At 46.9% G+C, this 25,818-nt stretch overlaps 6 protein-coding genes across 6 annotated transcripts; 3 read left to right on the top strand and 3 right to left on the bottom strand.

The window, feature by feature from the left end:
• Window positions 1-305: 305 nt before the first annotated feature.
• Window positions 306-1,881, bottom strand: BCR38DRAFT_412319 (uncharacterized protein; the record flags this gene model as incomplete). The annotated part of the gene is made up of 4 exons (XM_040858678.1): window positions 306-927; window positions 970-1,610; window positions 1,765-1,804; window positions 1,862-1,881. The coding sequence occupies 4 exons, from the start codon at window positions 1,879-1,881 to the stop codon at window positions 306-308; spliced, it is 1,323 nt and encodes a 440-aa protein (XP_040712553.1).
• An 828-nt stretch (window positions 1,882-2,709) lies between these two features.
• On the top strand, window positions 2,710-3,213 carry BCR38DRAFT_488306 (uncharacterized protein; the record flags this gene model as incomplete). The annotated part of the gene is made up of 1 exon (XM_040864256.1): window positions 2,710-3,213. One exon carries the CDS (start codon window positions 2,710-2,712, stop codon window positions 3,211-3,213), a length of 504 nt encoding a protein of 167 aa, XP_040712552.1.
• Window positions 3,214-4,773: 1,560 nt separating this feature from the next.
• Window positions 4,774-5,181, top strand: BCR38DRAFT_412317 (uncharacterized protein; the record flags this gene model as incomplete). The annotated part of the gene is made up of 1 exon (XM_040858677.1): window positions 4,774-5,181. One exon carries the CDS (start codon window positions 4,774-4,776, stop codon window positions 5,179-5,181), a length of 408 nt encoding a protein of 135 aa, XP_040712551.1.
• Window positions 5,182-6,481: 1,300 nt separating this feature from the next.
• BCR38DRAFT_350467 (uncharacterized protein) lies at window positions 6,482-7,566 on the bottom strand (the record flags this gene model as incomplete). The annotated part of the gene is made up of 2 exons (XM_040856564.1): window positions 6,482-7,126; window positions 7,402-7,566. 2 exons carry the CDS (start codon window positions 7,564-7,566, stop codon window positions 6,482-6,484), a joined length of 810 nt encoding a protein of 269 aa, XP_040712550.1.
• Window positions 7,567-8,570: 1,004 nt separating this feature from the next.
• On the top strand, window positions 8,571-13,519 carry BCR38DRAFT_350215 (putative multidrug resistance-associated protein; the record flags this gene model as incomplete). The annotated part of the gene is made up of 9 exons (XM_040856550.1): window positions 8,571-8,807; window positions 8,867-9,622; window positions 9,671-9,950; window positions 10,000-10,233; window positions 10,366-11,093; window positions 11,161-11,323; window positions 11,379-12,648; window positions 12,700-13,158; window positions 13,285-13,519. 9 exons carry the CDS (start codon window positions 8,571-8,573, stop codon window positions 13,517-13,519), a joined length of 4,362 nt encoding a protein of 1,453 aa, XP_040712549.1.
• A 6,004-nt stretch (window positions 13,520-19,523) lies between these two features.
• BCR38DRAFT_443981 (uncharacterized protein) lies at window positions 19,524-21,005 on the bottom strand. The gene has a single exon (XM_040860912.1). It carries the CDS (start codon window positions 20,754-20,756, stop codon window positions 19,836-19,838), a length of 921 nt encoding a protein of 306 aa, XP_040712548.1. The 5' UTR covers window positions 20,757-21,005; the 3' UTR covers window positions 19,524-19,835.
• Window positions 21,006-25,818: the final 4,813 nt, after the last annotated feature.

Raw genomic sequence — 25,818 nt, 5'->3', positions numbered from 1 at the left:
TCCATAGTGTGCCCACGGCACCGTCATCAGCATTCCTTCATCCTCGCCTGTGGTTCTTGTATGGCCACGATCGATACTTCCCTCATCCTCTCGTCATTCATCAGGCTCCTGTGCACCGTCGCCTGCCGGCCCACATTCAGTTGCACCACCTGGAGCTCTTTATTATTTGTGTTTCCATGAACAGAAAAGTGGTAATTACTCTCGGCACTTCCAGGACTAGTTTCAACATGAAACTGTTTCAAGATACGGCCTGAGATTGTATAAGATTCTCGAAGTAAATAAATGGGCACCAAGTCTTCGCATCGCTATGCATTCAGCCTCAGGCAGTTTATTGGATAGATGGCTAGTAAAGCCACACAGCCTCCAAACCTCATTGTCCAAACAACATCGCCTGTTCCGCCGAGCACTCTGACGACTTCCAGGATTACTGCACAGACCGCAGCAGATAGTATTTGTGGTGCTGAGATTGCCGCATTCTGAAGGCTAGACATCATGCCGGCAGGGAGATCCCTTTCAGTGATTTCGGACCCAACGATACCGTACGGGATCCAACTGTTCAGTGCTCCTGGAACGCCTAGAATGGACATCAAAAATGTTCCACCCGAGACGGTGTCTACAAAACATGTGCCAACTGTTGCAGCTAAGAAGAAGAGCAATTGGCCGAATATCCAGAGATCGTAGATCGAGAGGTTGAGTGCAAAGCAGGGTTCTGTTCTCCGTCTTGAAGATGCACCGTTGGTCAATGATATCTGGTTGAAAATGGTAACACACAGCGAGTTCACACTGAACGACACTATGGCAAAATAAAGTCCTGAAAGAGAACCCGCTTGTATATTGGCATCATCGGAATCTGGAGATGCTACTGTAGAATGCTTTGCGTGGAGTCCGGCGATGTAACTTGTAAGACACCAGACGTTAGCCACGCGTCTACAACATTACTTCAGCATTGCCCAAATACTTGATACATACCTGGTGTGATAATAGATTACTGTGAACCATCCCATCCAATGTAGAAATTGCGTCTCAAGGATCCTTGATGTGACACGGGACACAAGCCAGCCGGTCTGTGTAATATTTTGAAGTATATGTCGGGGAGAACATGAGTTCGATATGACTGACTCCAAGTGGTAGGTATCATTCCTTGCTTCAGTTGTGAACATGTATGCCAACATTGTGCAAATCAGCAAAGATGCAGCTATTAACAAAGTGGTCCTTTGTAACTTGGTCAATGTTGGAAGTGTGGTAGGCATCGGAAGATCCACTACACCCATCAAATACCCTAATATATTACCAAGGCTGATCGCCATGCTGTTCCATGCACTTGCTTGTAGTTGCTGCGTAGGTGGGCAGGTGTCGTACAGCATACACCTGGAAGCGATCTGATATGGCTGAATGAACAAATTGAGACCAAGGATGGACAATATAGCCAAGAAAATCTTAGTCAGCTTCTGAGCTTCTTCACCCATGGAAAACGCCCCCTTTAGAGCTGATGCAATACTGGGCACCCAAGCCAAGACAGACAGAAAGAACACAATTCCAGCAGCACCAATCACCAAAAGTGGCTTTCGTCGACTGCGAGATGATGTGTCACTAAACCATCCTACTAAAGGCTGAACGAACAAGCCACATAGTGGGCCTATTATCCAGAGGGCAGATGCCACTGCTCGAGTTAAAGACAATGATATCAGGTGAGCCTTCTCATTTCCAATTAGTAAAATCATCCATATATTTGAAAGTGCGCGGTGTCGGGCGCTGAGAACATACATTCCCTTGCGAGAATATCAATGTCCACACTAGTTGAAGCCTAAGAGTCGTCAGGTATGGTCAAAGAGCATATCTGGTGATGACCGATTTATCTTACCCAAAACTAGGCAAAGTCATAATGATGAGATGCTGTGTGCTCACATCTTCAAGCACGACCCCACAATCATCGATAGAAAGACGCGTGAGAGGTGAGTGTGGCCGCAATTGGCTGCGCGATGTCATCGGAACGAGATTATCCACAATATGTTGAAAGTGTACAGAGTTAAGATATTTCACAACACTAGATGGTTCGTCCTGAAAAAGTGTGTGATGGGTTAGCACGGTTTGTTTACATGCCCTCATGTGTTTACTTGATGTGATACACCCAGAGTTCATGGATAGTCAGCAGGTCTAGTCACTTTGAATTAATCCGAATATTCCGCGCCTTATTGACCATGTTTGGAATGACTACAAATCATTAGACATTTAATTAAGGACTTTGGCGGTCCCGTGCTATTCTGCTATGCTATCCATAATTACAAATTGGATTAGTGTCCCGATGACAGGCCTATTAGTGGATGCTGGTGTAGCTCCAGCGCAGTACAGTCAGAATGACTAAGCCTATACACGTCATCAACACGACAGCCAAGCTCTCAATTAGAACCCCTCAGTCATGACTGTGACTAAATGGAATCAATCTAGAGACTCAGATATCATAAATTTTCTATTAATATCAGGTCGCGCAACGACGAAGTTTACCAAATCCTCATCCTAGGACAAGATTTAAGTCGCTTTTACACACCCTCTTCAATTATTATGGACCACGACGATGTACCTTTCCTTCCTGAAGGGACTTCTTCAAATCGTTCACCCTCCGTTCGGCGCAGCTGGCACCACTTAGCATGCCTGATTGCGTCCGTTGTGTTTGCCATCGTGGCTACTTTGGCTTTCTCCACTTTTTACACCATGGGGCCCCTAATCCGCATGCTGGACCAGTCAACTCAACTGCAAAGAACAAACTGCGGTCTCAATTCAGAGGAAGCTCAGATCGCCGGCTGTTCGTTTGACATGATGATGGTCAACTGGATACCTCCGGAGTGTTTCAATGAACAGCTTTCACTTCGCTATTATAAGTCGCTAAAACAACCAGTCTTTTTCCGCGATGAGAATCTCACTGAGCCCATCGATGACGACCCTCAAACCTTGTCGCAGTACACGGATTTCTGGGGGTCACCGGAATACCATGACGTACATTGTTTCTACGTTATCTACCAGGGTGTGGAGGCTGCTGTCGAAGCTACTCGAAACGAGAGGGATGTTTATCTCATGTCTCATGCGACTGATACGGGTCATACGGAACATTGCGTCAATGCTATTCGAGAGTCTATACGGGGTGTCACTGACCCAACAAAGATCAATCGTAATAACCCGCAGGAATGTGTGCCAGTCTCATCTAAGACATCACGCTAAGATGTAACTAGACAGTTCAGAGCACGCTGTGGGGATGATTGAGTAAGCCTAAACCATGGTTATTTACATTTGGCGTCTAAAAGATAGACCATATTCAGTACAACTAGGACGACGCACAGTTAGGATGAGAAGACTTCGCTGGGCCTAGAACTTTTTGAATAGGAACACATTTTATCATAAGTTTGAGATTGGGAGATCTCTGCGTGCTTGTGTGTGTGTGTGTGTGTGTGTGTTTCTCCTTCATTGGACTTGATTCTACAAAGTACGATGATGCACCACTTAGTGCTGGTTATTGCAGGTATGAAGTAGTAAAGTCTATCTTTATCAAGCCAAAAGGTATGGGAAAATGACTGAAAGCCCATGTGTCGGCCCTTAAGTTTTCAATTTCTCGGTCTAGAGAAGGCGATTCACAGTGCAAAGTACAACGCCATATGTACTATAACAACGAAATGATTAAGATCTACACGTATTAACTGGCCTTTGATGCATCACGCAAGATGATTTTGATATTCAAATGTGAGAGCACGCAAGATACTTGTGTTCAGTTTCGGCCGTTGACAGTGGTATTACACAGTTGGTATCCATACCGATGTTATGCAAGGCCTGGACTTGGTGGGGTGATATTAAGGCCGCACATACTGTTGCCGAAATGCATAGATTAGTGCAGAAAGATACAGTGAGCAGAGAGCCTAACAGTCGTCTCTTTACACGCAGCAATCAAATCTACCGAGAGTTTTACGGAACTTCTACAGTATATGAGCAAGCACTCTGGCAGAGCCCTTTCTAGCACCTACATTCCTGTAAACACAACCACTTCCATTTTCCAATTCGCCAAAATGAAATCGATCGTTTTGTCTATCCAACCCGGTCGTAAAAGAACCTCGTCGAGCCAGTCGGGGTGATTGGTTGTCATGATAAGTATTAGACCCTCCTGTGATACAACGCCGTCGAGGACATTCAGCAAGCATGACAGAGACATGCGGCTTTGGGCAGGCCGAAACGTGGACGCGCGTATGCCATGCACTGCCTTGTCCGTGGCACTCGAGTCTCGCATACCCGCGGGTGTATGAGTATCTCATGGCTGTCAAGACACGAATTGGTGACATTCACCGTGTCCATGTCCTCGAGGAGGACAATGCACCTGCTGGGAAGTGCGATTAAAAGGAGCATGATGGTCTCCCCCGTCATCGTGATGGAGCTTAACGAAAGTATGTACAGTCGAACTTGAAATATCCCGCCAAGGCAAAAGAGAGTCAGCTCTTGCCCGTGCCTGGGGGACCGTGGAGGAGATAGCCTCTTCTACACGGTATGCCTCGCTCCGCTACCACTTTTAGGTGGAAGGCAGAATGTATTCTGTTATATCGCCAATGATGTCTCTTTTTATATTTTCGTTTAGAACGGTGGAGAATGACCGCGACAAAGCATATCAGTCAGACGAAACGGGAGACGGAAGCAGCTTTTTCGACGACGAGACCTCGCTAGGATCATCGCTAAGCAGCGTTGGCTCTTTCCAAGAAGCTGAGTTCAGGCTCGAGCCACTAGCTCATCGCTAGAGCCGGCATGGCCAATGCTCGTACGAAGCAGCAATTTCTCTACTGGAAGAAACACGCTCAGCTCCTAGGGCGCGACGTGACTGAAGTGGCTCCGGTTGTCGCTAAGCTGCCCCCCGACGCCGTCGCTCTTCCACATCCGGCGGCAGTCCGTCAAACAATTGAACCAGGCCCGGTGAAGTCGATGGCTACGTCGGTGACCAAAATGAACCTAGAGGTGATGGGGCCCGGTGATTTGAGATCGGTCATTTCGCACCATAGTCGCGTATCGACCGTGGTCAGCCCTCAAGGAGAGGATCTGACCTGCCCCCCGGCACCGAGCCATCTCTCTGGCCACAAGTACTTTCCATGTCCTTACTGCGGTATCATATGTCCAGAGAGAGACCTCTGTCGAGACGACTGGTCCATGAAAACCTGAAGACTGCCATGGAGTTTTATCACGATGGGTTCCATGGGTCTTTTCAACCAGCAGCAACGCTGGAATGCTTTCGTGCAGCAATCGCGGTTTTCCCCCAAGGATTCATGAACATCTACACGAAAGCGGTGAGATCATGGAAAATTCATTCCTCGATCCCTATAATAGCGATGGTAATGCTCTCGATATCCACACTGCCTGGTGTTCACCTTCCGACAGCTACATAAATGTCGAAGATCTGGACGAGTTGTCGAACAACGAACCAGTGCTACCATTCCTCCGGTTGAACGAATGGGACAATGAGAAACACTACGACAGGACCAATCTCGAGTGTATATATTACGATCTTCGTTGGAAGATCTCCCAGCGGGAAAGGATACAAGCTAATGCCAATCCACCGGCTTTTTTATCCAGCACTCCTCAGCAGTGAATATTAATGGCTAAGGAAAATAATGCCGTTCAGGCGTCTGCGGCTCAAAGTGCGCTCCCGGGTCTAGTAGCTGCAAGTTATCGACGTAATGCCTCCACGCCTGTGCGAAAATGTGTAGTGAAGGGTCTTCAGTTACGGGAACTTGTGCCAAAGAATTTTGTGACGCCGGCTGCTTGACACCTGAAAGGGATAGCAAAGAACTGGATGCAGGACGTTTGGGACTTTAAGGGCGCTTTGATCCAGAATACATTGTGCAATGGTGACCTCAATTATTATACTCGACCTGCTCTCGCTTAGTACGGTATTTTGGGATGAAAAATAACGCAGCGTCATAAGAATGCTGTTGATCAAGAAGCTTATTGTGTGAAGGAATATTGAAACACGGTCTATGTTTTCCAATTTCTGTAGAAGGCAGGGCATGAAAGAGGAGCCTCTTGTTCCTCCATGTCAACCAGTAGGAGACTAAAGCATGCGGGATTAGGACGGTCTGCGCACCATAGTATGTGATCATGAGTATGAGTATGGAAACGTCAGTCAACGTAGTGAAACACAGATGCCTGTGAAGATGTTTGGTCGGAGGGGACGCCGTCCATGTATTGAACAAGTTGTGACTAGCGCAGATACTGGCGAGCGACAGCAGCAATATGGAGCGGTGAATTGAATAAAGACCACAAGTAGCTAATTCCATGGATCTTGCAAAGATACATGCGTAACGGCAATGCCATGCACTTATTTAATATCTAGTCATCTATCTAATCATCTCAAGATTCTCAAACTGCCCTGCAAGACGTTCAGCCGGTATGGAGTACATTCAAGAGTTGTCTACTTTTTCGATGCTATTCATCTCGTCCGCGGACGTCCCAATTTTCATTCTCATTTCTCCAGCTCCTTGGTTATTGACAGGTGGAATTCAAGGGCGGTCATATTTTCGTACTTCGCCGGATTGTCTTCGGTGACGAAAGCAGGCAGCGGACCAATAGATGCTGACCTACAACTCTTGAAAAAAAAGGCAGATGCGTATCGCTCTGGGAGAATGCCATCAACCATGTTCGTTGGCAAAGTGACTTGATGCCGCCCACCAGCCAGAACACCATTGGTCCATCGAGCAAGCGTCTCACTCACAGTCACCAATACTTCATCTTCGGTGTCGAAAACCGCTGGTAAGTAACTACCAGGACACTTCCTATCTTCGAATTCGAGGCCGTCGACCCCACCCTGGAGCAGTATGGACAAGACACCTAGGTCACAGTGTGGCCATATTCTCTTGTATGTTGGTGGTACCACAGGAAGCTCAGCAGAGGGATAATGGAGAATCCGAAGCTCACTAGTGGCAGGCTTACATAGTGCCACCAACGTATCGGCTTCCAAGCCGAGTCCAAGCTCGACCATAGAGAGGACTCCCAGGGCTACTTCTTGACAACGCTCATAGTGTGCCTCCATGTATTCTCGAAACCCTGGCAAGTCGGGCCAGCGATTGGGAAATTCTGTGTCGTGACTGGAACCACAGTCGAAATGCTCCTAGGGGTTGTCAGTACTTAGTTGATGGTGCTACAACTTTGGCTTTACCTTGTTGTCCAATCTCTGGTGAAAAGGTATATCACTGGCATTGTTGTCCACATTGGATGCATTTTCTAACCCCATCCTACTCCAACCGCGTTGGAGTGATTCCCCCGGTTGATGCGCCGCATCTTGTAACTTCTCCTTTGGTAGTTTGAAGAACAGTTCAGACTGTGTAAGACGTGAGTATACAAAGCGAATTTGATTAATCGAACTGGGCGGGTCATGACTCTTACCCAATTCCAGAAGTGTCTCATACCATCGGGACAAATACCATGATTCTTGAGTTTGATATACCCATGATTCTTCAATACGTTGACAGCAAACTGGGCCAGCAGTTCTTTCGCCTGACCCCGGCTTTCAACAAAGCTAGAGAGATCAACTGTGAGCGACGATGCCATACTTTGATAGTCAATGCAAATATATGACTAGGACAAATACAGAATTCGGGATATGCCTGCAGAAAAATATCGTATGGCTGTATATATGCTGTTGCGTTTGCCGCATTCTTTAAGTATTGGCTTTTTCGGCCATTTCATTCCATTAGCTGTATGGGGTCCTGAGAGTACAGTCATGGAAGTGACTGTTGATGACTGGTCCTAATCGAATCGACGAGTAATTACGCGATCTCTCTTGTAAAGACTCCACGACTAAATTCCTGTATAATCGTGGTCATATCGTACTGTGGTCCTACTGGGTGGAGTCAATCTTAGACACTAATTATGTCAGTCTGTAATTATCCTACAAGTAAACCACCTATAGTTTTGGGCGTAATTGGCATATACTCAGCTAGCCTTACTGTTGCCTCTATTTATTTATGTTTCAAGTAATCGCATTTCTCCCTTACATACTGTGCACCGAATACTTCCGATGGTATTAGACAAATGGACGAGGACGGGTGTAGTGACAAAATTTACAGACGAATATGTATACCTATTCGTCAGGCCTAAAATCGGCTGCTGCTGTGAGTCAGGTTGGAACTAGTGCAGAAAACTTCCTGACCTATCGTGGGGGAATGACTAGCTGTACCTTACTTGCAAACACGCAGCTTCTCAATGCAAGACTAGAACTGATTAGTAGAAGATCCGCAAGGCTCCATAGTAGGCTCAAACGGTTCGACTTACCACAGAAATACTGATGTCGTAAATGGTGGGGCAATGCTTTTAGTCAGTATAGTGGGGAATGATGCATCCTCAAAAGGTCCGGTCTGGGGTTTGACTAGCCAGAACTCAGAACTGCATGTCAGATTGACGGATCCCGCCCGTACAGCAAATTACTACTAGCAATCAACGTCACTTTTATTCCGGTCGAAGCAACAATAATTCATATAAGCGCCAATCATACTCAAGCTCCAATTTAAGGTGCCAGTTCTTTGTTCCTATTTTCCAATTTGCTCAATTCAACGATGGATCGCACTAAATACCTCGTCGCTGTAAACGCGTGCCCTCCGGATGGCGATAACCAATTGTCCCCACGGATAAATACTAATTGTCGTGATTTCGACTTCACCTTGTTGTTTCAAGACACATTCTTTCAGACAATACCGTCAGCTTTATTTTTGCTCGTTGCACTGATTCGAGTATATACTCTCCGCGGTGAAAGGGTCAAAGTCAAGTCATGGTACTTAGCAAAACTGAAACTTGTATACATGACTCAGGCATTCTGGTAGAGTCTAATTAGGAATACTAATGCGCTTCGCAGGCACTGTATATGGCTCTGCTGATCACATTTGGCGGTTTCATAATTTCACGCTTACAAGCCGATCATCTCCGCACGTCCATGTCAGCCATTTCCGGAATTTTTTCTTTAATGGCCATTAGCGCTAGTGCAGGGCTATCTTATCTGGAAGATCAGCGCTCTATAAGGCCATCTGACGTATTGGTGCCCTACTTCAGCTTGTCTGCCATCTTTTGTGTTCTTACCCTTCGCTCACTGTGGCTGATACCGTCGGCCGTGACGCCTCGGGTCCTATGGACACTTATCCTCACCATCACAACAACAATCGTCTACTGCGAATCATTCACTAAGTCCGACCTCACGCAGCCACCAGAACATGGAGAGTCGACAGAGCAGGCTGCTGGCTTTTGGAGCCGGAGTTTCCTCACCTGGCTCATTCCCTTCTTGCGACTCGGTTACTCAAATACTATTACACTGGCTAAAATACCGAGAGTAGACAAATATTTGAGAGAGGCATATGTGAGGGTTCGTTTGAATAGACGGTGGCAAATGCTTGATCAGGGCCAGAAATGCCTGGTTCGGGAACTATTCATGTCGAACTTAGGTCTATTCTTGTCCGCGATCCCAGCTCGAATATGTCTTTCGGCATTCATTGTGAGCCAGCCTCTTTTGATTGAGGCATCAATCGCGCACCTGAGCAACGTGGATAATGGCCAAAAGAACACAATCCCCGCATACGCCTTGGTGATTGTTTATATTCTAGTGTACTTCGGCATCACGGTATGACATTTGAGACATTTACAAACGCTTCGATTAATTTCAATTCAGGTGTCAAGGACATTATACTGGCGACAAACTTATCGCCTTGTTGCTACGTTCCGATCGGCTTTAGTTTCGCTCCTTTATCACCATACTACTGGTGTTAGGGTGAGTGAAACCAGAGAGACAGCGGCTGTCACCTTGATGGGTACAGACGTGGAACAAATCGTCGAAAGTGTCAAAAATATCCATGAAATTTGGGCTGCTATCCCGGAAATTGTTATTGGAGTTTGGCTTATAGCACGCCAAATGTCGTGGGCTTTCATAGCGCCATTGGCCATTTGTCTCGGTATGCTACATCAAGGAGACACTTATTTTTGTAAGGCTAACTCTCGCAGGCGCTGTTGTAACAATCCTGAAGATGTCAGCAGCATTTAAGACTGCGCAGGGATCGTGGAACGAAAAGGTGCAGGCCAGAGTGAGTACCACTGCAGAGGTATTGAAAAATATCAAGGCGGTTCAAATGCTGGGTTTATCGAGGTGTGTCAATGATTTGATCACGAATCTGAGGAAAGTTGAGCTTCAAACTTCCAAGCATTTTCGCAAACTCATCGTCTGCCAAATCTTCTTCGGTAGGTTTATTCACCCCTTTAGCTTCTAGTCCGATCTAGCACAAATGAACAGTAGCAAGTGCGCAAAGTTTCATGTTGTGTAACGCCATCGGACCAATTTGCATAAGTGATGGCACAATTAATATTATGCAGGAAATGCCCCGATAATGATTGCGCCATTTGCGACCTTTGCCCTCTACGCAGTCAAGGGCTTCATCACTAACGACAAAACCTTACTTTCAACTCAGGCATTCGCATGTCTGTCTTTGATCACCATTTTGACAGATCCATTGGTTGCATTCTGTGAATTTTGGCCGGGCTTATTCCAAGCCTTAGCATCCTTTGACCGCATCGAGAAGTACTGTCTCAGGATGAGACACCCCGGGTTGCCGAATAACACTGTTTCTGCTATAGAACCTACTGAATTTCGACACATCCCTTTGCAAATACTGCCTTCGAAAACGACTCCTACCAACATTTTGATGACTTTTAAGCAGGCAAATGTTGCTTGGTCTATCGATTCCGAAAATGTACTATGGAACTTGACTTTGGATATTCCCCGTGGGTTTACGGGCATTACTGGCCCTGTTGCATCGGGGAAATCTACTCTTTTATGGAGCATGGTTGGCGAGACATCCGTTAACACTGGCTACGTATCCGGTATACTTACTCGCTCTGCATTCTGCGGCCAGCCGCCCTGGATCATGGATGAATCTATTCGTCACAATATTACCATGGGCCTCGAGTACGATCAAGAATGGTTTGATTTCAGCATCTTTTGTGTTTGTCTACAGGATGACATAGCAAATTTACCTCGGGGCGATCAAACAATTGCTGGAACTAATGGTGCTGCGCTTAGTGGAGGACAACAACAGCGACTGGTTCGTAACCCATGCTATCAAACACTTATGTGCGTTGAAAGAGGTCTGAGATCTGACTGACATATAGGCTTTGGCTCGTGCTATTTACTCACGACTACCTGTAGTTGTTTTGGACGATGTATTATCGGGTTTAGATGCAAGTACTTCTACAAGAATATGGGCTCGTCTCTTCGGAAGAAATGGTTACTTTCGCAAAGCGGACATTTCTGTAATTCTAGCAACCAGTGACCGTGAGTATCCAAAACGAGTTGGCATCAAACGATTGATAACTGATTTCTAATACAGAAAAGCTCCTTCACACTATGGATACAATCATTTCCCTCGACGGCGGCCATCTAGTTCAACAGACAGCGCCCTTGGAAGACCACCGACATTTGAGCAATAGTATTCTTCATACGAAGACAGACATCCGAGAACTAGACGCCGGTGTCATGGATGCCAACGGAGCTTCGGACATTGAGGATGGGTCTTTCCAAACCGAGTCAGAAACAGAAGCTTTGATTGCCGTCACAGACGACCCATATCAGGATAACTGGCCTGTATACGTCTACTATGGACGCAGTGCTGGGATCACTTCGTTGTGCGGTTGGGCTATTTGCTCTTTGTGTGCTGCGACATTCTCCAGCGTCTCGACAATTTGGGTACAAAAGTGGACAGAGGCTCGTCAGAACTCGAACGGGAGCACCATTTACTTCTTAGGGGTCTACGCCTTGTTGATGGTACTTACCAATTTGAGTATGATAGGCGAGATGTGGCTCGCTTTTATGAAAATCATTAACGATACGGCTCTCACACTACACACCGACTTGCTAGACACAACCCTACGAGCACCCTACAATTTTTTCCAATCTGTTGATATGGGAGTTATCACGAACAGATTCAGTCAAGACATGGATTTGATCGACATGACTTTGCCGAGCCACGCTGTGGTTTTTACAACAGCCGCGTCCGCTTGCATGGTTCAATTAGTCATCATTTGCATAGTTGGAAAGTATCTCGTAATCGCTGTCCCCTTCTTCCTGGTCGGCGCCTTTTTCCTGCAGCGGTTCTATCTTCGTACATCGCGACAGGTACGTCTCATAGACATCGAAGCAAAGGCCCCCCTCTACAACCACTTTCTAGAACTCATATCAGGCGCCCCTACTATTCGGGCTTATGGGCGGATCGGATTCTTCTGCAAAAAGCACTCTGACGCACTTGATGCATCGCAAGGTCCATTTTATATCGTCCTCTGCATTCAGCAATGGCTTTCTATGATGCTTGATCTAATGGTAGGTTTCCTCACAGTCGTCGTTGTCACTATAGCCATTATGTCACCAGGAACGATGACTCCAGGCGAACTAGGCGCAGCACTCGTTTTGCTTCTCCAATTCAACAACATGGCAATGCAGTCTATAAGAGGATGGACGTCTTTGGAGATGTCTATCAGTGCTGTAGCACGAGTCCAGGACTTTTTGAAAAGGACCCCAGTGGAGCCTACTGGCTGGAACAACCCGAGGCGCCCTTGGCCGACATCAGGCGGAATCTGCTGGAAAGGCGTTGTGGCTGGCTACTCGTACGTTTAACTTTCCAAAATTCTTGACCGGGGCTTGGCTGACCATAACAGAGAGCATGCCGTACCTATCCTTAAAAACATAAACATCGATATCGCACCCGGAGAGAAACTAGCGATATGCGGGCCCTCAGGCAGTGGCAAAACATCCATGATCCTGACACTTCTTCGAATGACGAAGCAACTCGGTGGTCTGATTATTGTTGATGATGTAGACATCAGCACACTTTCTACAGCTGCTCTGCGCTCATGTCTGAATGTCCTACCTCAGCATCCCTTTTTTATCCCTGGCACTGTCGAGCTGAACTTGGACCCAGACGGACAATTCTCTGAGAGCTCCATCATTGCAGCGTTAACGAAAGTAAAGTTGATGAGCAAGGTCACAGCACTAGGTGGCTTAAAGGCTGGGTTAGACCCTGACAAGTGGTCACAAGGGCAGAAGCAACTGCTATGCCTCGCTCGGGCGCTTCTGAAGCCTAGTAAAATTGTCATATTAGACGAAGCTACAAGCAGGTACAGTTGTCCCATCGATGATCCCTCCCTCAATATATCTTCCGTGAACGAGGAATGGTACTTCGTAGAGCTGACACTCTGGGAGACTGCTTTGATCACCACAACAAGCTGACTATGGGATCGCAGTGTCGACGATGAAACGGAGTCAACGATGTTGGATATCATTGATGAGGAATTTAAGGGTTGTACCGTGATTTCAGTCGTGCATCGGCTAGCCAGGATCGATTGGTATGACCGCGTGGCTGTTCTCGACCAGGGTAGAATCGTCGAGTGTGACGCGCCCTGGCTCCTATTGGAGCAGGACTCTGCATTGAGAGTTATGTACCGTGATTACCACACCAAAAAAGCCTCAGTGGGGTGATTCAACGTGTGAAAACAGTCGAATATCCAATTGTTGTGGTTGGGAATTGATGGGGTGGCCGCTACGTAGCGCTCAATACTAAGAGTATTATATAACGAAGGCAACCTGCGTATCTCATCAAACAGTACAGGCTTGTTTGGGATGTTCATTTTGTTCCTGTTACTTACATGTAAATGCAATCTGTATTCCTGGATCTTCTACTCAGAGTATATCTTCCGTCGTGCTTCTGTGTATTTTTGCCCAATTGTCAGTCCCACCTATAGCATCTGTCCTACAACCATCTGATTTCAATGCTGTGTTATATCACATCTTCCGCATTGCTCCCAATCCACATCATCCATTGTCCGTTTCCTGATAGCTTTCCAGCTTCAGTAGACCTTGTCCAGATACTTTCAAACCAAGCACCATTTGTAGGAGACTCTGAGGTATCCGAGCGAACGTTTCATTGCTTCATGATACACCTCACTCCTTTGCGTTTTCTTTATGCTGGCTAACACGCATACATGCCTCACACGTCTTGCCGTGGTGTATGCACGGCATACAGCTTTCGGTGCGTTATGTGATATAGTTCATGGAGACGGGTGTTCACCTGTGACAAATACCTTCTCGATTCGCACCTTCCAACCCTCGAGCAACAAATTGTCCTGAGTTGGAAAGTGAGTTGGAAATCCTGGTCGGCTTGATATCTGTTGAGGGACACACAATAGAAATGAAGTGTATTCTGGTGAGGAAAGAAAGCTAGGCTAGTGTTGTTGGTCTGGAACTAAGTAGTGGTGGTGCTGCGCAGGTACCACCTCTGACACATCCCCCCCCAGGCCAACAGAGCTAGTCATCTAAAAGAACTACGTACACGTACAGAATATCCGTTTTTCGTCAACTTGACGTCCAATTTGCATGCGTTTCTGCCACCTGATACCGCCTCAATCAAAATCACCAAGGACACGGCGTCAGACGGAGTTGACGGACGAATTTGAGATGATTCTCTTTCGTCAACGGCTTCGTGAGACCATCTGCAATCATCTCTCCAGTTTTGGCGTACTGAATATCGAAATCTCCTCGCTGGACACGGTCAATGATCCACTTGTACCTTGTATCAATATGTCTGGTTCTGGCTGCATTAGTTGGGTTAAGAACGATTGACTTGGCGTTGAGACTGTCAGTCATGAGGAGAATCGGTGTGTCTTGGGTAAACCCAAGTTGGTGCAATAAGCGTGAGATCCAAACAGCGGATATACCGGCTGGCGTGAGATTGATGAATTCAGCTTTGGTACTTGAAATGACAACGAGAGTCTGCTTCTTGGACTTCCAATATATCGGGCCACCGCAGAGGAATACAACATGAGCTCCTGTTGACGCTCGAGTTGCCAGGTCATCAGCATGTTCCGCATCGGCCCAGACATTGAGTTTCAGATCATGAATAGGATACTTTCCGCCCAGAACAATGCCGAGATTAGGCTGTCCTTTGAGATATCTCCAAAGATGTTGAAGCAAGTCCATATGAACCTTGGTTGACTTGCTCTGTGCCTCAGAAAGTGCCTTGTTGGTGTTTGTCATATCTGGTCTGCTACCAATACTGAGGTAGTTGAGCGATGCCGTCTGCTCAACATAGTTTGATTGGTCATCCAGCTGAATCTTGGGCCATACAGCTGGTATTTTGATATCAGATGGCCAGGGCACGGCAGAGGGTTTGAGATCTAATTTGCCGAATCTGGTAAGAATCTTCATCGCATACTTCTCTTGCGAGATAAAAACCTTGTTTTCATCTCGATTTCTTGAAATCTGCATGCCGAGAAACTCTCGCACATCTCCAAGCTCCTTGAGGCGGAAATAAGCAGCGAGTTTCTGCTTAGCGATCGCAATGTCTGACTTGTGATGTCCCGCAAGCAGAAGATCATCTACATAGACAAGTACCATAACGCCAGTCTTCTCGTTTTTGAAAAGACAGAGATCGGCTTCGACAGGTTCGTATCCAATCTCCTTCATTGCGGTAACGAGGGTATTGAACCATCAAATTGGTGCTCGCTTGAGACCGTAGAGGGCTCTTTCAGGCGCCAAACGCGTCCACTGCCGTCATCATATCCTTCTGGTTGGCGAACATAGATGTCTGGAGTGTCCTGGCGGTTCTTAGCATTTAAGAAGGCTGTTACACATCACAGTGCTCGGCGTGTAGACCTAAAGTGGCCATAGAGCGAGAAACACTTTGAGAGATGTAAGGCTAGCGACTGCAGCATACATTCTTCGACTGAAAAGCTGCTGAGTCTTCGAAGTTCCCATAGCTACAGCCTCGCTCTGTTTCTCAATGTTGATTGGTACTGGATGGAACTTCTGGTCCGTTACCCACTTCGTTCGGCAAGGCCTTGGCTCCAGGAGGGAGATCTGAAAGCTCAAGACTTACGAGACACAGTTCGTTTATCTGATCGTCGAAAGCTGACTTCCAAGTCGGCCATTTCTCTTGGTTCGAGCATCCTTGTATGACTTGGCTGAAGGGAAGTCTGATGCGGTTTGGATTGATTCAAGAGTTTTTCAACCTTGATTGCAGACAGACATAGATGTGTGGATCACTAATCTTGGCGTCGAGCTCAAGATAGCGAGTTTTGTTGATAGATTTGGAGAAATTGACCGAAGATAATGACAACTGGTCTGCCTTTCTCTTGTTGTATGTGCGTATGCCAGCGAGATGTCGATAATCTGCAACTGATCTGCCGCAGCACGACGAGGGCGTGAATTGAGGTTGTCGATGATAGGACTCGGGATTCGGCTCAGGGATTCTGGGGGACCTAAGGATGTTCGGCATCGATGTCATCTAAATCAGTATCATCGGAATCGAAGCTTAATTCTTCGCGTGTTCGAGTCAATGGCGCTGGACTGGCCATCTGCTCAGGCCAGGTGTGAGGATAGAGTGGGTATCACTTCTTCAACTTCGCGCTGCATATTTCCTTTTGTCTCTTGATTTTCCTATCATCGGCGTTGAGAGATGGGAAAGTAGATGGTTGGGTTATTGTGTGCGTGACGACTCCGTAGTCAACGGGGTTAGCTATCAGATCAGAAAATTCAACGTCAGCATTCTCATCTTCGAATTCAACGATGAAGTCAGCGTCAGCGTCGTGATCTTGTTGCGTATCATCCAAAGTCTCCGCAAACGAACGTCACGCACTCGCATCACGCGGTGCTTCTCGGGAACCCAGATCTTGTAGAGTTTGTACGAAGGTCAGCATAGCCGACGAGCTTGCCCTTCCATGCCCTGTGCTCCACCTTGTCAGCTTTGGCAAGATCAGCTGGTGTTTTCTTGTGGACATAAGCTATAGCTCCGTATTTGATGAGATGGGAATATTGCCATTAATGACCTGTGCTGTCATGTTGAGATAGAATCCAAGACGCTGGCGAGGTGACAGCTGTCTTTTCCATTTGGTAGGAGATTATGTATCGTATCCGCTGTCTCTTCAGCCCACGGCCAGAGAAACTTGGGCAAGTTACCGCCGATGATGCCGCTACGAGCTGGTGTGATGAGAGTCTGGACTGAGCGCTCTGCTCTTCCATTTGGTTCGTGAGTGTTAGCAGGAGATCGATGCCATTGAATGCCCTTCTGTGACGAATGTGTCCATTTGCTTTGCATCGCCAAGAAATTCCTTGCCATTATCCGAGTGGAATATTTGGACTTTCAGACCAGTTTGAAGCTCGACCTGAGTAACGAAGGCAATGATCTCCGCATGTATATCACCCAATTTGCGAGTGAAGCGAGTCCACTGCATGTCAGTAAACCCATCTGTAAAGTGAACGCTGTAACGCCAGCCAGTAAGGCCTAGCGGTTGATGATGAATAGTGTCGAAATAGATGATCTCAAGTGGTCTACTCGGTTGAATAGCCGGATCTCTGTGATGATTTGTTTTGCTTTCGAGAGCATACAAGTCTCGCAGGGTTTGATTGGTTTTGTGACTTTTAGACCAGCGGCTTCGCAGGCCTTTTTGACTGTCTTGTAGTTCGCATGCATAAGTCGCTCGTGCATCAATTGTATGTCAATTGTTGCTGAGAAGAGTGGAAGGTGCTCTGCGGGAGCTGTTGGCTTGCAGACGAGAGGAATAACCTTCACGTTTTTGAGCCAGTTGATCTTACCAAGTTCAACATTCGATTCCCGAATGCGAAGAGTTGATGTATGTCCATCTTCAATGATGCCATCTTCCCTCAGTAAGCCAGGGCTGATGATGTTAACTGGGGAAGATTCGTTATAGAGAACACTACCGATAGTCCAATTAACCTGTTACTATCAGTTCTTTGAGGATGAATCTTAATGGTGCCAACAGCTGTGGCAGCAGCAACGCCACCATTAGCTGTGTCCATGTAGATTGGTTCAGGAAGTTGACGTAGTGAGGTAAACCACTTCAAATCATTGACTACGTGTCCTCCAGCACCAGAGTCATTGATGAAGCTGTCACGAGTCAGGTAATCTGTTCCATCACCATCAGTTGAGATTGTGTTGGCTGGCAAACACATTAGATTGCCGAAGAGACCCAGATTGGTTGGACGCTTCGCTACTGAATCTGGTTGAAGACAAAGTTGGCCAAGATTCGTATTGACATCAAGTGCGTCTTTTGAGGCATTTTCATTCGATGAAGGCTTCCAGTCTGGCATATTACGTTTGCGCCATTGTTCAGATGCCTTTTCTGGGAATTGTCGAAAACAGTCGCCGGTGTGGTGCAACTTGCAATAGTTACAGAGAGGCCAAGTGGTTGGATGTTTGCGTTTGCAAGTATTGCAGTGTTCCGTCTTGCATTTCTTGTCTTGGTTGTCGTTTGTGTTTTCCTTCTCTTTATTTGCCTGTGAGCCTAGAGTTGAATTACCTTGGTTATTTTTGATCTGTAACATGATCTCGGGGTTGTGTGCTTCTTCATTTGCCTTGCGAGTGATCTCTTCTTGCATTTTCTTCCACGTCAAATTACCCTCTTGGAAAGATCTGGTAAGAAAACCATGGACCAAGGGATAACGTTGTTGAAATGCTTTGAGCGCGATCAGTGTCAGAGCTTTGTCGGACATGCCACATTGTAGGGCAGTGAGGCGATTGATAAGATAGTTGAGTCGAGATGACCATTTCTCGAGCTTCTGGCCTTCAGGAATTTTCATAAGGCCGACGAGCTCATAGAACATTGCTGGTACATTGTTCTCGGACTCTTTGGGAATGGTTCTGAGAATCAAACTGTAGAGAACAGAGGGATCTTTTTCAGTAAGCATGTCCCATCCTGCTGATTCCAGCTTTTCATGAACCTTGACGATGCTTGAAGTAAGCAATGACATAGCGTGGATCTGCTTTTGCTTGTATCTGAGTTTCTCTTCAGAAGGCGCGCTTTCATGTGGTGCTGTTGATGTGCCATCGAGGAAGGCTTCGAGGCCAAAGTATTCGGCATGTTGAGTTACTTGCACTTGCCAGAGTTTGAGGTTCTTCTCGCCTTCCAGCTGAGGAATTGGCGCCAGCCGTACAGATGCTTCAGTCGCCATGATGCGATCGTGAAGTCACTGCGTTATCAGATGGACGCAATTTTGTGTGATGTTAAGTAGTGTTGAAGCTTGAGGCAGGCACGAAGTTTTTCGTGACCCACTTCAAGGTAATGACGTCGGATACGCGTTCCTTCCAACAAAGTGGAAAAACTGCAGAAATCAACGAATCCGAGGAAAGTGTGTAGTGATGAGCTGCAAGGCCAGAATCAATGATTTAGGCTCGTGCAGTCACTATTCTCAATGCTGTTGTTGTGATCAAGCCGTGAAGTTGGAGAGTGACCACGCTGCTGCAGGTTGCAGCAGATTCGTGCACCTACCGTAGCGGACCTTCGAAGGCCAACTTCGCGAAATAAAGGTCGAATCAGATGCCGAAAATTGTGCAAATGATCGAAATGATGATGATGACGAATAATGCTTCAGAAATGCAATTATTCGTGATGCGCGTGAGCGTGAGGGCTCATAACCTGTTGAGGGACACACAATAGAAGTGATGTATTGTGGTGAGGAAAGAAAGCTAGGCTAGTGTTGTTGGTCTGGAAATAAGTAGTGGTGGCTGCGCAGGTACCACCTCTGACATAGAGTGTCAGATAGAGTAGTGTGGACCACCGTTGCTTATTGTCAAAGTCGGCGTAAAAGGACTCTCCATTTCCCAGTGTGATAAATCGTACCTGTGAAGTAGAATCACGCCCTATTGTAGCTCCAATCATATCATACAAGACTTGTCCTCATGTCCATTTCAAACTTGCTATTGAGTCGAAGCACTGACGGAAATTCAATGTGGGTTAAGCACATGTTACCCATGTGGAACATATAGGGAATGTTCGATAATTTACAACTTTGCTCGTGTCTTTGGCAGCCCTTCCTTGATATCGAAGATGTCTTTGGAAAACTCAAACATCAAGCGATGATCTATGCCCTCTCCAGCAACACACCGGCTCGCAAACAATTCTACAATGGGCTTGAAGCGCGGATCCACCGTCTCGACCCTCTTGGTAATGATCCTCGAAATGCTCGGCCTATGCCCATACATGAACAAGCTGTCCTCGGAACCCTCGTGGCTGACTACACTAGTTCCCACCAGCGGCTCGCCCATAAATCCAACCAACATGATCATGCGGCGAATACCCGCGTCCACCACACCAATGTAATGCTGCACGCCCTCATACGTCGCTCTGACGTGCATCGCGCGAAACAGCATATTGCTAATGAGATTCTTCTCCACCTGTCGATACTTTTTCAGCACGACCACTGAGGCAATATCCCACACGGTGTTCATATCCTCCACGCCGTGATATTTCTTGAAATCCTCCAGCGAAACATGCAGCATCTCCTCTGCATCATTGAGCGTCGTCAGTCCCGCAAGCGACCACTTGATATTTCGTATGACGCCCGCCGGCGTTTTGTTGACCTGGTCCATAACGACGAAGAAAATGCTCGCATAGTCGTGCCCACCGTACATTTTTTGCATCTTGGCGTCGTTAAGGCCAAAGCGCTCCTCAAAGACGGCGCGCTCGACGTGGCGCGCGATGTTGGAGAGTTCATCGACACCCGAGATCAGGTAGCAGATGTACTGCTCTTGGGTACGGGGCGGTTGCTCCGCGAGAAGTCGATGGGAGAGGCGCTCGAGCTCGCCATGGTCGAGGGTGAACTTGGGGTTGTAGTCCAGCGCCACGGTGCTTGATTTGGACTTGTTGGGGATGGGGGTGTGCGTATATGACGTCTTTGGCGTGATGGTTTCACCTACGGCCATGATGTATTGAAGCCGGCGCGCATTGCTGTCTTTGACTGTCGAGCCGCGTGGTGATATTTCGCTACGGCGCGCAAAGGGGCATCACTTGACTGTTGATGCAGGAAGAGTTGGAGGGAGTGGGAGAGATGAAGTCATGCTCAGGTCGCACTCGGCCATCGGCCACGAGCAGCTGGTTGTCTTCGCAGAGGCACTATCTTGGCGGACCCCCCTGAATCGGGGAGCGGGTTGACGGGTACGATACCCGTGTCAGCCGCACCCGCATTCCCGGCGTATCGGAACCAATCGTGAAGACTCATTTTATATATTATCCATAAAATACGAGGAAGAGATTTAGCGTATTGATTACTTAACGCTGGACTTCCTGCAAGAAGTGGATCACTGCTTGGCTTGGGAAACGACCCGGGCGAGTTGATTTAGCAACTATACTTGGTATTGACATGGAGCAGCACGAAAGATGATACGGATTAGTGACGCATATGTTGGCCAGTTTTTAGGTTCTACACCATTGCGGGCATGCTGATTGCTAGCGTATTACAACCCCCATAATACTTGGACTTCTACTCGTTTTCCGTGCTGTGATGGGTAACGATACCCTTGTCCAAGTGAACCGGTAATTGACATCTCACACAATTTGTATGCGTTGATTAGTCGCTTAAAATGGGTTAACTCATCCGCTCACAATGTGCATGCCTGAAGAGGTACAATATCTTTGAGCTATTCTTCCGATTCGTTATCGTCGTTGCCATTTGTCTTTTTTCAAAGTTTCTAGCCCCTGAAAAAAAACGTTTCACCCCAGATGAATCAGGTGGGATATACAAGAGTTGTTTATTTGATGGAATCCTAGACCAGGTTGTAAGCTTGCATGAGGGAGATGCCAGGTCTTCGGCCAGTAGGTTCACAGCTCTGCAGTACAGTTCAAGCATGTTTAAGCGCCAAGTTCTAGTATATAACGTAGTCCACAAGCGAACGGGTCACGCCAACTAGCAAAACATGGAATTCAACACGATTTCGCAACCACAACGCCGTAAATCAATTAAAACTACTCAGAATACTCTTGCCCAGATGATTCTATCTCTACCTGACAGGTTCGCGCATTATGCCCGGTCTTCCCGCATACGCCACAGCGCCGTTGCCGTGGCTGGCCACGATTTGATCCAGCGCTATTTCCACGCATTTCCTGCTGTACTTGCTGCGCAACGTCCTTTTGATCTTGAAGATCTTGTACGTCTTGTGAATTAAGTGATCCTCCAAGCCGTACTCGTGTTTTTTTGGCCCTGCGCCGCTTGCTAATTAGAGTATTTGCCTCTCGAAGTTCGGCGACCTCAGCTTGGAGTAAAGCCATCTTATGCATAATACTCCGCGCTCCTTTCGAAAACTGATCGATAGCATCGTAAATTGACGTCGAGGAGCTATTTTTATGCCTGTAAATTCGAGATTTAATAAATTCGGATTGCGAAGTAGCCTCGGTTGGGTTGTTTGGCGTCCGAGAAGCCCAAGGAAGGGTTTCCCGCGTAGGGGGCCGGGAAGACGTTGGAGTCTGTAATTTCACATCCAGCTTCTCAATAACAATATCTGGGCTTAAAGGCACAATCCCAGCACCTTGAAAGCCTGCACGAATATTGCTTTCGGTCAGGCTCTTCTTGAACGCGTCGCAAAATGCCGGAAGAAAGTCCTCCTTTGTGATATGCGAGTCGCGTAGCAGTCAGTTTGCCATATCTTCAACAGCACTTAGCCGGGGAGGAAATGCTTGCGAATCTAGCTCAATTTATCCTTTGAATAATCGTATTTTCTTCTAGTTTTGTTAAATTCCGACCTTTGGCTTCGATATTGCGACGTGATTGACGTTTTTGAAGACGCGCCTGGAGAGTAGTATTCGAGACTTTGTAGATTGTTGCAGCACGTCGGATACGAAGTGTTGAGTCATTTCTGATAGCCTGAGTTGCAAGGAGTAATTGAGATTCTTTTTGAGCAGAATCCATCGAGAATTAGTTGCGTGGTAAAGTTAGGAAGTTTAGTTCTATTTTTTGCTATGGGCGTGACCCGTTCGGTTGGGTGACCCGTTCGCTTGTGGACTACATTACAGCTATAGGAGACCGGATCTGTCCATAGGATTTCCCCATGCTTCAATATGTTCTCCACGATCAAATTTCTCTCCCCGTCACTGCACCCTTTTAGGGACTTTGGTATTAGTTATATATCCCGGAATGATTACAGGCCTAATGCTTCAGTAGGCTATCATTTAGGCTACACGGCTTTAATGCAGTAACACCATAGTAGAGCTTTAGCCCCCTATTATAGTACGATGACATAAATTAAGTTAAGTAGTACGTACCCTAGGTGTACTAACTAGGCGCTAGGTATAGCCTTTAAGGTGGACCTTCAAGCCTACTAGATCAAGACTGCCAGTCTTGGAAGGACATATGGTCACGTACCGTACGTTATGGGCTGTCACGCCGCGCCAGGGGTTGTAATCCTTGCCACTACGCCACCGTACCAGATGTCTTCACCAAAAGAGACCAATACCAAAGTCAGGGACTTTGGTATCTGCAACCACTTATCAATATGTTCAGACCAGTGTGCGTCAATCACGTGACAACCGTCACATGGGCCAATATGACCACCACCCATCGAACTACACAAGTCCTGCCTGTGGGACAGGCATCGTTCATTCCTGTATATATAAGGCTCTTATGGCCACCGTTCACTTCTTGCAGGACTCTCTAGAGATCATGACACTTTCAATACAAGACCATTTGCCTACAATCCAACAATTCTACCCCATCTTATGTTCCTGTTACTATACACACATATATAGATAGAAACATCAATACTTACTGAAGTGGCTACAGGGCTTCTCTCCTTTATTTCTGTATACACTACACTTGACAGGCTGACCTACCGACATGCAACCAGGATATAGTGTCGCTCATAAGTGAAAGAATGGTGACTTCCCTGATCTGGTGGACCTGATGACTGTGACAGTCATCAAAGAGGAGACCTTCAAGTTCAGTGTTTCGAGACCCGTCGAAAAAGAGATAAAATTCTTGGACAGGTTCACATTCTATTTTCAGATATAACTCTAGGGATCAGCTCGTCCGGCCTTCGTTGGAAACATAACCTCAAGATATTGTGGTTGGTGTCAACTGACCTTTCATCCCTTGGTTTCTTTTCTGCACTACTCTCACTAACTTCCATCGCCATGATGCTTGCATGAAAAGGTATACATGCATACATGCTTAACGTCCCACACCTACATCCGGGACACCCCCACATGTGGGACGCCCTAAAAATGACACTGTATATTATAACCATTAACTTCAACCTTTTTTTACACTTATTCTAATGCGACTACAATACAGATTTCACCGTCACTAGGGTTTTCAGACTCGCTAGACTCATCTGTACTATCCTCAATTTCACCAGCCTCGATTTGAGCCTTCCGAATAGCCTTGATATTAGTAAACTTCGAATTTGGGCTCATCTTGACCTTCCTCCGCTTCCTAGCCCTACTAGCCTCAAGCTCTGCCTCTATTGCCTCAATCTTTCGCTGTGCGACAGCTAATTGGTAGTCCTTCTCATCAAAGCCCTTTTGAACTTTCCGAAAGAGTAGCCGCTGGGTATTTGGATCACTATCAAGCTTGCTGAATAAGCTGAGTTGATCTTGGAGCTCATCTCTCCTCTTAGGCGTTGACCAGGCTACTGCTGATGTCTCTAACACCCAGTCCTGACTACCCTTACTATCAGAGTACCCTTTGCAAGTCTGACTAGGCTGTCTGATTGGTGCTGACGTATTCTCAAGGAGCAGGGGGCTCATAAGGGGTCTAGCTATGCTCGAAGGCCAGAGACCAGTATATTTCCATCCACTGATAATGTTCTTAGCGGTCAATGCTGCTAGAAGTGCCTTTCTATAGCAGAGGAGAAAGTTTCTCTTCCCTACGACAGTAGTAGTATCCCATCGGTCAAGGTAACCAAGCTCCTTCTTATAGGCTGCCTTGAGGGGTCCAAAGACTGACTGATCGAGAGGCTGGAGAACGTGGGATGTGTGTGGCGGCAAGAAAAGCAAGTGTATCTTGTTTATGAAGCAGAGGTACATAAACTCTGTCGTTTCGTGGCTACTATGCCCATCTAGGATAAGTAACCTAGTCTCTTCAGGGTCCTCTGGTTGAGTCAAAGGAATAAAGATCTTTTGTAGCCACTCAATAGCCGTAGAGTCTGACGTCCACCCATTCTCTGTTGCTGTAAACCTCCAGGCTTCGTATGGAGTCAAGTCCAGAGGAAACCACTGCTGCTGGACAGACTTCCCCTTGTATATCACAAGTGGGGGTAGTTGTCAGAACAGAATGCCATAGGTACCGGTGGGACACCGGTGGGGCTCTGGTGTAGGGACGTGCGAGTCATGACACGATATGGAAGTCTTGGTTTGCAGAACAATCGGAGAAACTAGTGCTCCGCGGCTCCGACGCCGGGTTCTAGCTATCTATGTAAGGGGCGGAGGCCCGGGAAGAAGATAGAGAGAGCAGAGATCAATGCATTATCGTGGGCACCCCTACCTGAGACCGCCAGTGACCACCCGGTGCTACGTAGGAGGGACGCCCGTTACTCCCCATCACTCTGTACTATTGCCTTTGGCCTAGCCGTACCCTGACAGTAGTGCAGTACCAGTCGCAGAGATACACTGTATAAGAGATGTCCAAGCTCGAGATCCAGGCTGTTTCTTCCGTATAGAACGAGTCTCAGATGATCCTAGAACAAGACCATTTGATCCTCTACCTTCTAGAATACCTGTCTCATCCATATCGTATCGATTCGAGGCCTTAACAGCTTTGATCTCAGGGATAGCGAGGTATTTGTTATTATTATTAAATACGCCGTAGGCTCGAAGCCCCCGGTACCTCTGCTAGTACTCCCGTATGTCAAACCGTGCCCTAATGGCTGGACTAAATACATACGCTGCGTCGTCGGTTCGCCCTATTGGCGACTGCGTTGCGTTCACTACCATACTACGTTGGTTCTCAACCTACCAACAAAGTCCCCCCTGAGAAGATCGATGCTATCTGGGCCT

Source organism: Pseudomassariella vexata (genome assembly GCF_002105095.1).
Source record: "Pseudomassariella vexata strain CBS 129021 chromosome Unknown BCR38scaffold_12, whole genome shotgun sequence".
Lineage (NCBI taxonomy): Eukaryota > Fungi > Ascomycota > Sordariomycetes > Amphisphaeriales > Pseudomassariaceae > Pseudomassariella > Pseudomassariella vexata.
This window is presented reverse-complemented; position numbering and strand designations above follow the sequence as displayed.